General features: G+C 38.7%; 1 protein-coding gene across 14 annotated transcripts in view; it reads left to right on the forward strand.

Annotated features, from left to right (window-relative positions):
* The first annotated feature begins 5,729 nt into the window (after positions 1-5,729).
* The window catches only part of SC35 (SR family splicing factor SC35), a 45,253-nt gene continuing 35,123 nt past the window's right edge, over positions 5,730-15,859 (forward strand). For 7 of the 14 annotated variants that reach the window (XR_012966486.1, XR_012966485.1, XM_076186848.1 and 4 more), the window contains exon 1: positions 5,735-6,043. Coding sequence is in view for 5 of the 14 variants with exons in the window: in XM_076186848.1 (XP_076042963.1) it covers positions 5,862-6,043 (182 nt within the window). In the remaining 9 variants the exon portion in view is untranslated. Of the gene's footprint in view, positions 6,044-15,859 lie in introns of all 14 variants that reach the window. The other 7 variants (XR_012966482.1, XR_012966489.1, XR_012966481.1 and 4 more) reach the window with 5 other exon arrangements.

Genomic DNA, 15,859 nt, shown 5'->3' on the forward strand with positions numbered 1-15,859 from the left:
TTTTTCACATCTACAATCTTCTGTCAATACGCTTCCCAGGTACGAAAATTTGGTTACTTGTTCTATTCTTCTCCCTGCTAATTGTACTTGCACTCTTGGTGGGTCTGTTTTACTGGCCACTAGTATTTTAGTTTCCCCCATATTTACATTTAAACCTTTCTCCTCACTAGCTCTTACGGTTACATTCAATAGATGTTGCAGTTTTTCTTCTGATAGGAAATTGAAAATGAAGGTTAAATGGACAGGGAAGAAAAGGGAGGTAGTCAGAGAGGTGCTGAAAGTGAACAAATTAAAAGGAGGAAAATCAGGTGAACCTGAGAGGTATGGTAGGCAACAAAGGATCAATGGGAAATGAGGAAGAATTTGTATGTTTCAAGGAGGAAGAGCTAAAGTGCCTGAAGACATTTTTTTGGATGAGAAGGAATGGGAGAGGCAGCAAAAGATTGGATGAATGTAGTGGAGTTAGAAAAAGAAGCAAATGTATGAAGAGCAGTTGCAAAGGAGAAATGGGGAAGCATAAGAAAGGTGGAAACAAAGTGCAAGAGGAGGGAAGTCAACAGGAAAACAGATGTAAGCTGGGGTAGGTGTTTGATAGAGAATTTTTTAAAAAACAAGAAAATATATATATTATAATATATATATACATATATATATATCTGGTTTGAAAGGAAGTGAAAAGAGTAGGTGGAGCAAGTTGGGTAGAGAGAAATTAAAAGACAGGTGTACAGATGCCAATGGAGATGAAGATAAGTAGAGTATTTTGATGAGTTGTTAAAAGTAGAGAAGGTTAGGGAGGAAAATACCAAGAAAGTTAATGTGATGGAAAAGGGTAATGAATGGGCTATAGGAAAAGAGGAGATACAAGAAGCATAGATTTTTTTTCTTCATGTAAGGATGTCATTTGGACTTTAATGAATTATGAGAGTGTATGACAGGATTTACAGAGTGGCATTGTTAGATGTGATGCTGATGTAAGGATAGGGGGAAGTCTGTTGAAAGTGGTCAAAGGATAATTACATAAGTTGTAGAACTTCTGTGAGAGTTGGTAATGAAGTGAAAGCAAGGCTACACTAGGGTGATGTAATATCTCCATGATTGTTCAAGGTATGTGTGGATGGTGGTGGTGGAGATAAACATGAAGGTGATCCAGTTATTGTTTATGGACTACATTGAGTTTGTAGCCAAATCAGAAGATAGACTGAAGTAGTAGCAGTATAGTTTGGGAGGGTATATGTCTATGTGATGTACCACAGTCTTGGATCATGTGTTGGATGTGTGATAAGCTGTTACCCATTCAGATGAGAGCTTATTCATGCATGACTTGATCTATGGGTAATGCTGTGGTCTTACACACATACATGACTCCTTGTCCATTAGAGTTGGAATGCTAGCTCACAGTGCAGTAATGCTGAATTTTTCAGCCCTGGGCAAAATTCAAATTTGGATTACTGAATTACCAGTTGAGGAAGCTTAAAGTAAAAGTGAACAGAATGAAGGTGATGAAATATATAAAGGGTGATGGTGAGAGGAGGGTGAGAGACTTGTAACTGGCCCTGTTTAGGGGTTATATCTTGCAGGGAGTAGAGTGGAAGTGGAGAACTGTTAAGTAAGCAAAGAGAAGAGTGATTAAAGCCCATGGGACTGAATAGAGCAGAGATTTGGACTGGAGGCAAAAAGGACAAACTTTAAATGTGTCTGAGATGAAGCATGTAAGAAATATGGTGGGGTTATGAGGATGGCTAGAGTGAGAAATGTGGTGGTGAAGAGAACTGGGGTGGAAATTGAGCTGGCAGATAAGGTTGATCAAAGACTGCTGGACTGGCTTGAACATAAGGATAGAATGTGTAAGGCCAGGGATTTATTGAGTATTATTTTATGAAGGTATAATATAAATCTCACTCACCCATTCAATGTTATAATCATAGTCATTGTGGCAATACATATTTTGGGTGAAGAAACTACAAAACGGATGTGGGTATTGTGGTTAGGTTCTGACAAGTCAGGGAAATGAAACTCACAGTAACACTAAGGCACACAAGATTTAATGAATACTAGGCTCGGAGGTCACGGACGAGGGCTCGTAGAGGGAAGGTCCGGAGTGAGGGCCTCTTCAAGTGTCGTGGGCTGAGAGCGAAGGGCCACAGGAGGGAACTGGTCCCGAGGCGACTTGCTGGAGAGAACTGGTTCCGAGGCGACTTGCTGGAGAGAACTGCTGCTTGGAGATGTCGTGCCCGGGAGAGAACTTGCGACTTGCAAGGTAAGACCACCCGCTTGCGCGGGATCGGTTTTTGTGGGAGGGGAAGAATGTCTGTAAGAAAATGAAAAGATAGTAGTGTATAAAAGAGGGCTGTTGGTGGTCGTGGCTCGGGAGAAATGGACTGGGAACTCGGACGGCGGCGCCGAAGCCGGGATTAAAATCACCAAAAGTTCAGAAAATGGTAGGAGGCGTAGTAGTAGAGAAAGGTGGAAAAACGGAAAAATCTTTAGTGGGAGGTAAACTGAAATGAGAAGATGCAGTATAAGAGAAAGTTAGAAAGGAAGCGAATTTTAGTCAAAGAAAAAGTAAGTGTAGATGTTTGTGTGTGGGTCGTGGCTATGTTCGTGAGAGGTGTGTGTATGTATCTTACGGGAAGTGAGTAGAGTTCACTTCCCGCGTGTAGAGCGCGTTCCTGTTTAGCCCCAGGTAAGGCCTGAGCTTTTCCTGTTTTTACCCCAGGTTGGGTTTGAGAATCTGTAGAGTTGATCCAGAGGCGGTGCGAGGTGGTGCAGGCGGGCGGGTGTTGTATTATCTTTCTCCTTCCAATCACAACTCTGAAAGCAGAGAATTACGTGATTGGGAATTGTGTATAATGTCAGAAGTGTAAACCCGCTCGCCAGCGTCAGCAAAGAGGGCAGCGCGTGGGTACGGGCTGGTTGGACAGAGGGGCTCCCCAATTCCTTTCCGTCGACCAGCCAGCGATCAGATAAGGGTTCTGAATAAGAGTTGGGTTGGGCCTCTGCTAAGCCATCGAGCAAGTGTGCGTGTGCCTCTTTTCTTCCAAGCACTACTCTGAAAACAGAGAATTACGTGACTTAGGAAATGTGTGTATATGTCTTGGTGTAATAGCGGCAGTGGCGGTGGCTGCGGCTGTAATAGCGGCAGCGGCGGTGGCTGCGGCTGTAGTGGCGGTGGCTCAGTGAAGGTCCCCGGAGAGCTTTCCCACGTTTCTGATTGGCAGCTGGCTGGAGTTGCTGGCCGAGACGTCTTGCTAACTACGACGAGTATATAGGCCCTGCTCGAGTTGTATGACGGCCAGTCTTGTTTTGGCCAGCGGTGCGTTACCACATGAGAAACAGAAGCAGACACAGGGGAAGACCAAGAACGAGGTGGATAGACCGGGTGATGGAAGCATTGGATACAAGATGAATGTCTGTCGAGAAAATAGGAGAGAGTGTAAAAGGAAATTATACAATCCGGGAATATTCATGCTTGCCTGTTCTGTATATTTCTTGGGTGGATAAATTTGGAGGGTGGGGAGTGAATTGGTGGGGATAAACCATCTTCAGCTGCCAGACCCTACGTTTGCTGCTTAAAGTCTTGTTCACACTTGCGATTTGTATCGCGCAGAAACCGCGGCGAAACCACATAGCCAAAGAAAATTTGCTCGGTTATGTGTACATTGACTTACAATGTAATTGAACTGCCGCGCTTGAAACCGCTGGTGTGAACGGGGCCTTACGTCCGACCCGAGTCAGGGTCGGTTTTAAGCCTACTAGACCGACTTGATCAAATTGGGCCCCTCGCCTCAAGGGGGCCCATGTGGAAGTGTTTGAGTTCCCCAGGCCTTAACTTGTATAGAAAAAATAAATAGATAAAACTTTCATGTTGTCTTTCAATATTTAGTATATCAAGTATTTAATGCTTTATGGGTAAGATTGGCATGCTACACGTAAATAACATATCAGTTTCGAACTTTTGTGGAGTAGAGGTCTACTCGCTATCCATTTTCTAATTGGGTCCCGCAATTCCTAGCACCGGCTCTGCCCGTGTAGTGTGGCGGGAGTAGGGATGACCCTTCATCCGCGATATGCAAAGATAAGGCGACAACGTATGAGTTTTTTTATGGGTGAAGTGAGATACCAGGTTGATACCATGTATACATACATTCATGACACGCGCAGCGCTATCAACCAATCTAGCGCAAAGGCGTTATCACACTGGGCTATTTTTCCCTCCGACTGTTGGGGCAGATCTGCAGCTCGCAGCTTTCGGGGAGGGGCGGGGGATCTGATATATTGGAGAAAAATACATTTCCTCCAGCATATCAAATGACACTTTATGTGTTCTATTGAGAAAACAAAATAGTTTAATAATAATAATAAATTAATTTGGCAATGAATCAATATACATGAAGTGCAAATAATAAAAAGAACGCATAGTTCGAAATAACAATTACTTGCCGAGGATAACAAAAATACATTGATTTTACGGCGGAAAAAGCTCTGGGGATGACGACTACTCAGGGGCTGGAGGAAAAATGGCCCAGTGTAATAACCTCTGAACGTAATCTGTTGGTTTCACAAATCTTAGTCTCCAACGTACAATTGACATCTCTTAAGACACATTTAAGTGTCATATTGGTCTGAGTTACTGCAGGGACTTCCTAATTCTAAAAGTTAGATATGACGTGAAATTGAAGTTCGAGTTTTACTAATTTGAATAAAAAACAATAACAATAATAGAATAGTAGCCCGTATATACTCATGTATCAGCCAACTGCGTGTATAGTGGGACCCATGATATTTTTTATACGTCGTGTATAATACGACCTCAACTCTTGAACATTAATAGTAGGCCCACTGTAGTCAAATATTGAAATGCCCGGTATCATTCTAGATATAATCTGTTGCAAGTAAATGGACTTCATTTTTTTTTTTACAAATATAATAAAAAAGGCAAGAAAAACTACTTAAAACATCTTATACGAACGAAATTGTAGATCCTGTACATTTGGTCACCAAAATACATGATGTTCAAAAATATCTTTGTATAGTGCAACTTCCTTTTAATTTTAGTGAAAATTTGATAATTAGGAATCGTAGAATACACGAGTATATACGGTATGTAAACTTTTGACCGGTAGAGGTACATGTCATATTTTCTCTTTTTTTATTTTGTTTCATTTTATTTTTCTGTTTTCTCTTTTTCCATCCATAATTTGGAAACTGGGAATTCCATCATGATCATACCTGTGTACCCGGTGGTAAATGAATAAAATAAAATAGATGAGCATAGAGATATTACTATTTCTAAATTCTTCAGTGCTCTCCTAGGAAGTTATAAGCTGTTTGGGTAATTTTTTAGTTGCTTAAAAGTCAACAATAGATCTGTAAGTCGAAGTTTAACTTTTTATTATTATCATGAAGACGTTAATTTTATAACGAAAGGACAACATCGCCCGAAATTTCCCTAGCAAATGATCCAACATGCAGACTGGATTCTTAGTAATATAACTATATTGTTTCCCGCCAAAACACTGAAATTGTAAATTGAACCCCGAAAATATATAAGTAATCGTGTGCAATTTTCCATCTTAAACTAACTTTATACTATAGAGGATAAAAATGTATTATATAATATGTAACGCTCTTACAGTACAATATATATGTTTGGATACATACTAACTGCATTTTTACTTGTGCGATGTTTACTTGTTTTTGAGTATCACGCGTACTACTGTGTATTCATATCGTCTATACTATGCCGCGCTTTGGATCGGAGAGGAAACCCAAGCGGCAGGAAGAACGACAATCTTCGCTCAAAATATTTAAGCACAGATCACATGGACTATAGTCTTTGATTGTAATTGTCATCTGCAACGATGAGTTACGGTCGGGGTCCCCCTGATATTAAGGGCATGACCTCCCTGAAGGTCGATAACTTAACATATAGAACAACTCCCGAAGATCTTCGACGTTCATTTGAGAAATATGGAGAAATCGGTGATGTCTACATACCACGAGATAGGTTCTCTCGAGAAAGCAGAGGATTTGCATTTGTACGGTGAGTATTTCTAATACATAAAGTTTTGGCATTAGTAGAGGTAATCACCACCCATATATATAAAGGTGGTTCTCGTGACTTGTGAGAAATGTATGGTACGGTGAGTGAGATGCACGAACAGTTGTACGAACTAGCGTCGGTTGCCGGGTTAGGGAGTAACGCTTCTTGCTTTCTACTTAGTTGAAGCGGTGTAAGCAGTATTACTTCATGGCAGTTGCATATGTCCGCCCAAATTTTAACGAAATTTATGTATATTTTATTGATAACTGTAATATTGACAACATATTGCATGGCCCCGGAATTCGGCCGTACCCCGGATGTGCATCTTAATGTTGTATTTTGTTTGTTCTTGTTCTTTCGTGCATTCGCCTGTAGATGACCTTGGAGGACCTTATTTAACTTTTGAATTGGGCTTAGACTTATTTCCCTCTAATGTAGATCAGATTGATATCAAAATTATGGTTGTAGGTTGAATCATGGTATAGGTACCCCCACAAAATTTTCAAAAAAAAAAAATTAACCTTTAAATTATTGTTGCATATGAAAGACAACTTTATTAGAAACAAAATGCTTTTTAAAATTTTGAAATAGCTTGAAAATAAGGGAGATACGATTTTTTGAATTATTTTCTTAGCCCGCATTTTTGGCTAGACTTTACCATAACAGTGTTAGAATTAAGGGTGGTAATTTGTAAAGATTTCGGTAAAGAAAAACACATCAACTCTAAACCACTGGTCCAATTTGATTAAAATTCGGAATACTTGGGTTTTATGGATCAACAAATCACATGAGCATGTCAAAAACAATGTGAGACATCTCCATCATACCATATTTGCCTTTTCATGGCAACCATGAAGCTGTCAATGGTGGGTCTCGCTAAACGCCGACCAAAACCACACAATGACGGTTTTTGCTCAAATGCATAATTTATATATAAAAAATAGCACATGGTTGCATTATTTGACCTATTTTCTTTAAAATGGATGATTTCCACGTAAAATAATCAAAGAGAAGTTACGTTTTTATCCTCTGAAAAATTATCACCCGGCAACCAACGCTGACGAATCCCAAACAATGAGTAATGACGGCATTGGTTGCCGGTTGATAATTTTGTAGAGGATATAAACGTAACTTCTCTTCAATCATTCTCCATGGAAATCACACATTTTAAAGAAAATAGGTCAAATAATGCAACCATATGCTATTTTTTATGTATAAATTATGCATTTGAGCAAAAACCGTCATTGTGTGATTTTGGTCGTCAATGGTAATAAGTAAACAAAATCGAATGCGAACTGGACGCATCAGATTCATGGGTGATATGGCTACATTCCGGGGCGATAAGCTCAAACATGAAGTAATACACGATATTAAGCTTCTCATGTCCGTGAGAAAATAGGTTGATAAACTTGTTTATGTAACTTAAAATTATGTTTAGTGATTCCTTACCTTAATATTTTTACTCGGAAAACTATGTTGCCGAGTTTGATAACCAAATTTCCGTTTAAATCGCTGAAAATTTGTTTCTATTTCAAGAATTAGCCTTACACTTGCAAAACAACAAGATAATTTGAGTATCTTTCGCATGCGATAAGCGCGGGAAGCATTCGAATTGAACTAAATAAATGCTAGTGGGCCGCAACATATGGCCATGAAAACATGGGGTACCTACATGGTATGTTTATATCCATGCGACTTTTTAATTTTCCAAGCCATAAACTATTTACAGTCTTGCAACTACAATAAACTTCTGGTTTTATTGGGATCAGTAGATATGCTAGAGGTTCAGAGTAAATTTGGAACATTATGTAGGTACCCCCACAAAATTTTCAAAAAAAAATTAACCTTTATATTATTGTTGCATATGAAAGACAACTTTATTAGAAACAAAATGCTTTTTAAATTTTTGAAATAGCTTGAAAAATAAGGGAGATACGATTTTTTGAATTATTTTCTTAGCCCGCATTTTTGGCTCGACTTTACCATAACAAAGTGTTAGAATTAAGGGTGGTAATTTGTAAAGATTTCGGTAAAGAAATACACATTAACTCTAAACCACTGGTCCAATTTTATTAAAATTCGGAATACTTGGGTTTTATGGATCAACAAATCACATGAGCATGTCAAAAACAAAGTGAGACATCTCCATCATACCATATTTGCCTTTTCATGGCAACCATGAAGCTGTCGCTAAACGCCGACCGAAGTCGACCGACGCCGACCAAAACCACACAATCACGGTTTTTGCTCAAATGCATAATTTATATATAAAAAATAGCACATGGTTGCATTATTTGACCTATTTTCTTTAAAATGGATAATTTCCTCTTAAAATGATAGAAGAGAAGTTACGTTTTTATCCTCTGAAAAATTATCAGCCGGCAACCAACGCCGACGAAACCCAAACAATGACGTTGGTTGCCGGTTGATAATTTTGTAGAGGATAAAAACGTAACTTCTCTTCGATCATTCTACATGGAAATCACACATTTTAAAGAAAATAGGTCAAATAATGCAACCATATGCTATTTTTTATATATAAATTATGCATTTGAGCAAAAACCGTCATTGTGTGTTTTTGGTCGTCAATGGTAATAGTAAACAAAATCGAACGCGAACTGGACGCATCAGATTCATGGGTGATATAGCTAAATTCCGGGGCTTTTAGCTCAAACACGCAAAAGTCAATTTTCTTAAGCTTCTCAATTCTGGGAGAAAATAGGTTGAAAAACTTGTTTATGTAACTTAAAATTATGTTTAGACATTCTTTACCTTAATATTTTTACTCGGAAAACTATGTTGCCGAGTTTGAAAACCAAATTTCCGTTTAAGTCGCTGAAAAATTGTTTCTATTTCAAGAATTAGCCTTACACTTGCAAAACAACAAGGTAATTTGAATATCTTGCGCATGCGCAAAGCGCGGGAAGCATTCAAATTGAACTAAACAAAAAATAGTGGGCCGCAACATTTGGCCATGAAAACAACACAAGATCGACAGTGGCGCCGCGCGCGGATTCCGGGGTACCTACATTATGGCATAGGTGAAGAATGGGTTGCATTGATTTTAGGACATTTTTTAGTGTTCATGGAAGACCATTTTTGTTGTGGAAAGCATAGATCATATTTGAAAATCATAAAATGTACATCATGTTTTTGTATATGTTTCCCTGTTTCATCCTGTATATTATCACTGACATGAACAAATGGGGTAGAAAGCTGGCGGTATGATAAAAAAAAAACCTGTTAGGTTTTCAGATCTAGTGTAAGTTAATTTTAGTGAGACCTTGATATTTCCGGTCTCACTAATTGCCGAACAAAACTGATAAAAGCCAAACAAACCAACAAAACCCAAACAAGGACAGTTTTTGCTCAAATGCACACCTATATATATATGGTTGCATTATATGAACTATTTTCTTTAAAATGTGTGATTTCCATGTAATATGATCAAAGATGTTACGTTTTTATCCCCTGCAAAATTACCGAACACAGCTATGATTCGTCCAGCCCGCCGTCTATGATCACTGGTGGTATGGATCAAACTACACTCTTTTAAGTTTCTTACTGATCAAATTACATGAAAATCACACCTTTTAAAGAAAGTAGTTCAAATAATGCAACCATATGCTAATTTGTTACGGTATTTGTAGCTGTGGTTGGTCATATTGCAGAGGCTAAAACATAACTTCTCTTTGGTCAAATCACATGAAAACCACACATTTTAAAGAAAATAGTTGAAATAATTCAACTATATGCAGTCTATTATACTAATATCACAATAGTAAGAAACTTAAAAGAGTGTAGTTTGATCCATACCACCAGTGATCATAGATGGCGGGCTGGGTTGAATCGTAGCTGTGTTCGGTAATTTTGCAGAGGATAAAAACGTAACTTCTCTTTGATCATATTACATGGAAATCACACATTTTAAAGAAAATAGTTCAAATAATGCAACCATATATATATAGTGTGCATTTGAGCGAAAACCGTCCTTGTTTGGGTTTTGTTGGTATGTTCGGCTTTTATCGGTTTTGTTCGGCAAGTAGTGAGACCCGATATTTCTTGGTTGCAGGTTTTTTTTTGGGGGGGGAAGTTTTTTTTTTTTTTTTTTCACTTTTTTCTCGTTTGAAAAATAAATTTACTAACAAACGAAGCCACTAGGATACAGTCCAGATGCCATGTCTGTCCAGTCCAGTCACTGTCCATTAGATGATGGATTTCATGTTATGGACTGGGTGGTCTACAACTCCAAGTGACATTAATGAATACTGTTACAAAAACAATATGGCTTCCTTGGACTTTTTGAGAAAAGTGTTCTGCTCTCGTCTGTTAATTGCCGTCAGTTAGGCCGTCAACATCCATCACGACAACCGGAATGATCTTTTGAATAGGTGCTGAATTACTAAGTATAAGTTTGGTTAAAATAGACAAGTTTATCATCCTTTCATTTCTTTGACCTCGGCATCTATCAAAACAAACATATCATTCAACTTTTTTGTTATTGATTTCTGCCAAGAAAATCTCATATCAAGTTGATGTATTATGGTTTTCTATTATATTGTGTAGGTGTGCACTTCTAAAAATTTACCATCGTTCCTTTCTTATTATTTTTTATGTATATTTTATTTTTATTTGATTATTTAATTTATTTTTTTCCAACCCACCTGGGATTTTTGGGGTTTTGTAAAAATGGGGAAACTGAGGAATATAAGTGGTTATTGTTGAGATTAGGAACAACACTTCCAAAACATAAATTAAATCTCAAATTGTACTGAGGAGGAAAGCTATGGACTGTATATATTTTTAAACTGTAGGAAATCCTAAAAAAAAAATTTCTTTGAAGTAAGCAGTACCATCCTTTCACAAGAAATTTCTTTAACATGTTTTTGCAAGATATTTTTTCATTGAATAAGAAACGGGCATCCTCATTTGATGTGAATTTTTTTTATATTAGAATAACATAGCCAAAAGTAGCAAATGGATGCAAAATGATAGTTATTAAAGCTGTTACCAATATAGCAATGTTGTCTTTATTTAGTCAAGAAAAACATTCTTGTTAAAAAGTGTACACCTACGTGATATAGCATTAGAAAATTAAGTATTTTGTAAATTATAATGCATCAATGTGATGTGTCTCTCGGCAGAAGTCATTAACAGAAGATGTTTAAAGGAAATACACTACAGAACAAAGCTGCGATCATAGGATTGAGATGTCATGGTGTCTGTCCAGCCCTGCTAAAAGCAAATACAATACCAAACTAAGATGTGATCATAGGATTAGGAATACGCCCACAGTTCTGTCAATACCTTGCAGGGTGCATATTTTTAATAAAAAACTAGAGCTAGATCTGAGATTTGTGCATTTCTGAAAGGTATGCAACTCCTTGCAGTCTGATTAGATACCAAAACCAGCTGTCAACAACCCTGATGGCCTATAGAGTTATAGGTATTGCATTACTCAAGGCAGGTTGGGATAGAACAGACAAATTTGCTACTTTAATTTCTTCGACCACTTCATCAATCAAAGCAAATATAGCATTTCAGGCAGTCTCATTGGTTTCATTCATAAGTGCCTTTTAGCAACATTTTTGTTAATCATTTCCACCAAGAAAAAATATGTAGATGTATTATAAATTACAAAATCAATATTTAATTTTCTAATGCTATATTGCATGTGTGCACTTTTGAAATTTTCTAATTTTCTCGTGCTTCACTTGGGTTTTCTGACTGTCATTCTTTTACTGTTGAGCCAGATATGTTTGTTGTACAGTATACACAATGAATTGTTCATGTGTGTATGGATACAATCTAATTTTTAGTGTGTTTACTCCTGTTGTCATTTAGATTTTATTTTATTCATTTTTTATTAATTTTTTATGAGTAGATTTGCTAAGTATCCATAGTATGCCATTGTTCTTGATACTTTTTGTCTTTAATATTATGTGTGAATGATATTTTGAGGCAGCCTGCCTGAAGGGATTTCCCCCCTGCCCTCTGTTTTCCTGCATGAGGGGACGGTTTACTGATTAAATGAAGTGGCCTTGCTGTGGATGTGATGCATCTTGCTATATTGCTTCTGACCCAGGGCAATGGGTGAGATTCAGGGAGGAACCAAGAAAAGAGGGAGGGGGTGGTGAATGGGAGTGGAATATGTGGGGATGAAATGGGTTGGAGTGGAATTATGCCCATTGACTTCAGCTATCTCCCTTCTAAGGGAGAAAAAGTCCTTGGTATATATAACATTTTTTTTTTTACTTTCATACATACATATACCAAGGCTTTTTTCCCCCTTACAAGGAAGGTAGCCAAAAAAGAAAAGGCATAAAATCATTCTCATTTTACTTTCACAATTCAGAATTGACCATGGCAGCACCTGCACTCTTAAATGTCATTGTAAGATCTTGTAAGGATGTAAATATGTATATACATACATATACCAAAGGCCTTTTCCCCCTTACAGGGGAAGTAGCCAATAAATCCACTCCCACCCATTCTATCCCCATCACTCCCATCCACCCCCTCCCTCCCCTCTTATCTTGGCTCCATTTGTATGATGGGTCATTCCTGCATCTCGCTCACTGCCCTGGGTCAGATGTAGTGTCACAATACAGCACACCCACAGCAAGGCCACTTCATTAAATAGGCAGCCCCCCTCTCTCCATCCCTTTTTATGGAGAAGACTGGGAGAAATCCCTTCGGTCTGCTTTTTTTTTTTTCCCACACACTTTCACCCCCAATCCCCCCATTCACTCCCTTCCATACATCACAGCATCACCCATACACAGCCGTTTTCCATTCACCCCTATCTTCTGTCTTCTCCCGTCCTTCCTCAATGCCCGTTACCCCATCCATCCATCTTGTCCTTGGTCACCCCCTCATCTTCACTTCTACCTCAGCCTTGCACACCTCTTTTACTAATCTTTCTTCACTCATTCTTTCCATGTGTCCAAACCATCCCAATACTCTTTCCTCAACCATATCTCCCAACTCACTTTCCTCCCCCGTTCTCCTCACCTGGTTTCTCGATCTATCTGACCTAGTAACCCCTACCATACTCCTCAGGCACCTCATCTCAAACTCGTTCAAATTCCTCTCTTATATTCCATGTTTCTGTCCCATACAGTGCAATTGGCTTAATCACTCCTTCATATAATCTCCTCTTAGCATCCATTCCCAAATGTCTATTTCTCATTACACTTTTTAATCCCCTTAGGCATTTACTTGCTTCTCACAATGTACATTCTACCTCCACCTCCACTCCTTCATTTTCCAGCCAGATTCATACCCAAGTACCTAAAACTATCCACTTCCTCCAGTCTCTCCCTTAATACTTGCTTCCAGTTTACTGCTGCTTTCACCCTGTATACATCTCATCACCTTACTTTTAGCCACATTTATCTTCAATTTCCTTCTTTTACACACCTTCCCAAACTCATTAAATTCCTCAATCCCTCCTGCTACAAGAGCTGTCAAAAAATTTTGTGAGAGTAGTAGAGCATGTGTCAGGATTAGAAAATAGAGTTGTTTGAGGTAGAGGTGGGACTTCGTCAGGGATGTGTTATATCACCCTGGCTGTTCAATTTATGCATGGATGGGATGGTGTGAGAAGTAAATGCAAGGGTGATGAGTCAGGGATTGGAAATGGTTTTAAAGAAAATGGAGAAAAGTGGGAGATAAGCCAGCAGTTGAAGATAAATGTGGGTAAAAGTAAGGTGATGAGATGTACAAGGGGTGAAAGTGGCAGCAGGCTGGAAGTGAGTATAAGGGAGAGAGACTGGAGGAAGCGGGTAGTTTTAGATATTTGGGTGCGAATGTGGCAGGAAAGGGTGGGGTGTAGGTGGAGGTAGAATATAGATTGAGAGAAGTGAGTAAATGCCTCGGTGGATTAAAAAGGTTAATGAGAAATAGACATTTGAGAATGGATGCTATGAGGAGATTGTAGGGCGGAGTGATTGTGCCAACAGCACTGTATGGGGTAGAAACATGTAACATAAGAAAGGAGTTTGAATTTGTTTGAGATAAGATGTCTTGAGAAGTATGATAGGAATTACTAGGCTGGATGGAGTGAAAAATGAGGAGAAGAGGGGTGGGAAGGGAGTTGGGAGATAGGGTGGGTGAAAGAGTATCGTGATGATTTGGACACAAGGAAAGAATGAGTGAAGAAAGACTAGTAAAAGGTATGGAAAGCAGATATGGAAGGATTGGACATAAGGTGCCAACCTAGGATTAGATGGATGGATGGTGTAAAAAGGGCTTTGGGAAAGAAGGTAATGTCTGTTGAGGAAGGATGGGAGAGGACAGAAGACAGGTGAATGGAGAATAGTTGTACAGTAGAAGCCGGATTTAGCGGAAGCTCAAATTAGCGAACTGCAAATAGCAATAACGAAAATGCTCAACTTAGCGGAAATGGTCCGCTAAGTTGACCATTTTCCGCTAGCTGGCCAGACGCGCGTCTTCGGAAATAGCTCAATTTAGCGGGAACGATAAGCTAAGTTGAGCATTTTCCGTCAACTGGCCACATGCGTGTCTCAGAGTCCAATGTTACCAGATTGTGGTGGTGAAGTCCAGGAAAAATTTATAATTTAGTACTTTGGAGGTATATAAATATATATATATATATACATGTACTATAATATATATACAATAATATAATTCAGTATATGTATAAAGTATAATTGTAGCAGAAATATATTCAAGTAGAAATAAACGGTATAATAGGAAAACAAAATAATGAAACAGTAAGTTGATGTGAAAATTCAAAATCATTACGCGAGAGTAATCACCACGAAAAACACTTCTATAACAACGAACTACGTTTTCTGCAACAACACAACAATAATGCTCACTATCCAAAAACCAACTGCCCAGTCTTATTAATTGCTAGAATTATGTACATTGAACCAAACGCGAAACTATGACTAATATTCCGCAAAATTCACACAGCTCATATCATTGTTACACGACACACACACGTTGCAACAAATTACTGCATGTTGCTGTTCGTTTGCAAGTCACGATTGTGTTGCCTATAATTCACTTACAATAATACATATACTGTATGTGTGTGTGTGTGTACACTAGGGAATTTTTAGGTATGTATCATTTTTATAATCTGCTCTGGCAACACTGTTACACCAACGCTCACTCGCTCAATTTAACAGAAAATTCAGTTTAGTGGACTGGACCTTGGCTGAATTAGTTTGTTAAATCAGGCATCTACTGTATATGGATGATGTTGTGATCCATGAGATGGAAGGGCGGGGGATACAGGGTGTGAAAAAAAATTGATGCAGGCCAAAGGGATTTCTCCCCATCTTCTCTTTTTCTGCATGAGAGGACGGAGAGGGGGGTTGGTCACTGATTTAATGAACCGGCCTTGCTGTGGATGTGCTGTGTCTTGTGACACTGCTTCTGACCCAGGGCAGTGGACACAATGCAGAGATGACCTGATCCAAGAGGTGCCAAGATAAGAGGGTGGAGGGGAGGGGAGTGATAGGGAATGGGTGGGAGTGGTTTTTATGCCTTTGTTTTTTGGCTACCTCCCATATAAGGGGGGGGGAGCCTTTGGTATATGTATGTATCAGAGTTGTACCTCATGGCAGATCATTAGTGAAGTAACTGTTTAGAAAATCTTATGATTGATTGTTGTCAATTATAAAATCCTTGTTTGTGAGGTTTGCTGTCTCGTACATATACCTAAAGGCCAGATTTCCCTAATGAGCAGTGCGGCCAAGTCAAAGCATTCACCCATTCCATGCCTAACCGAAACTTGCTTGTCCTATCTATCTCAGTTCATCCTCAAAGTTGAGGGGAAAT

This window comes from Oratosquilla oratoria, chromosome 6 (assembly GCF_046742065.1).
Source record: "Oratosquilla oratoria isolate Oo_2021 chromosome 6, ASM4674206v1, whole genome shotgun sequence".
Classification (NCBI taxonomy): domain Eukaryota; kingdom Metazoa; phylum Arthropoda; class Malacostraca; order Stomatopoda; family Squillidae; genus Oratosquilla; species Oratosquilla oratoria.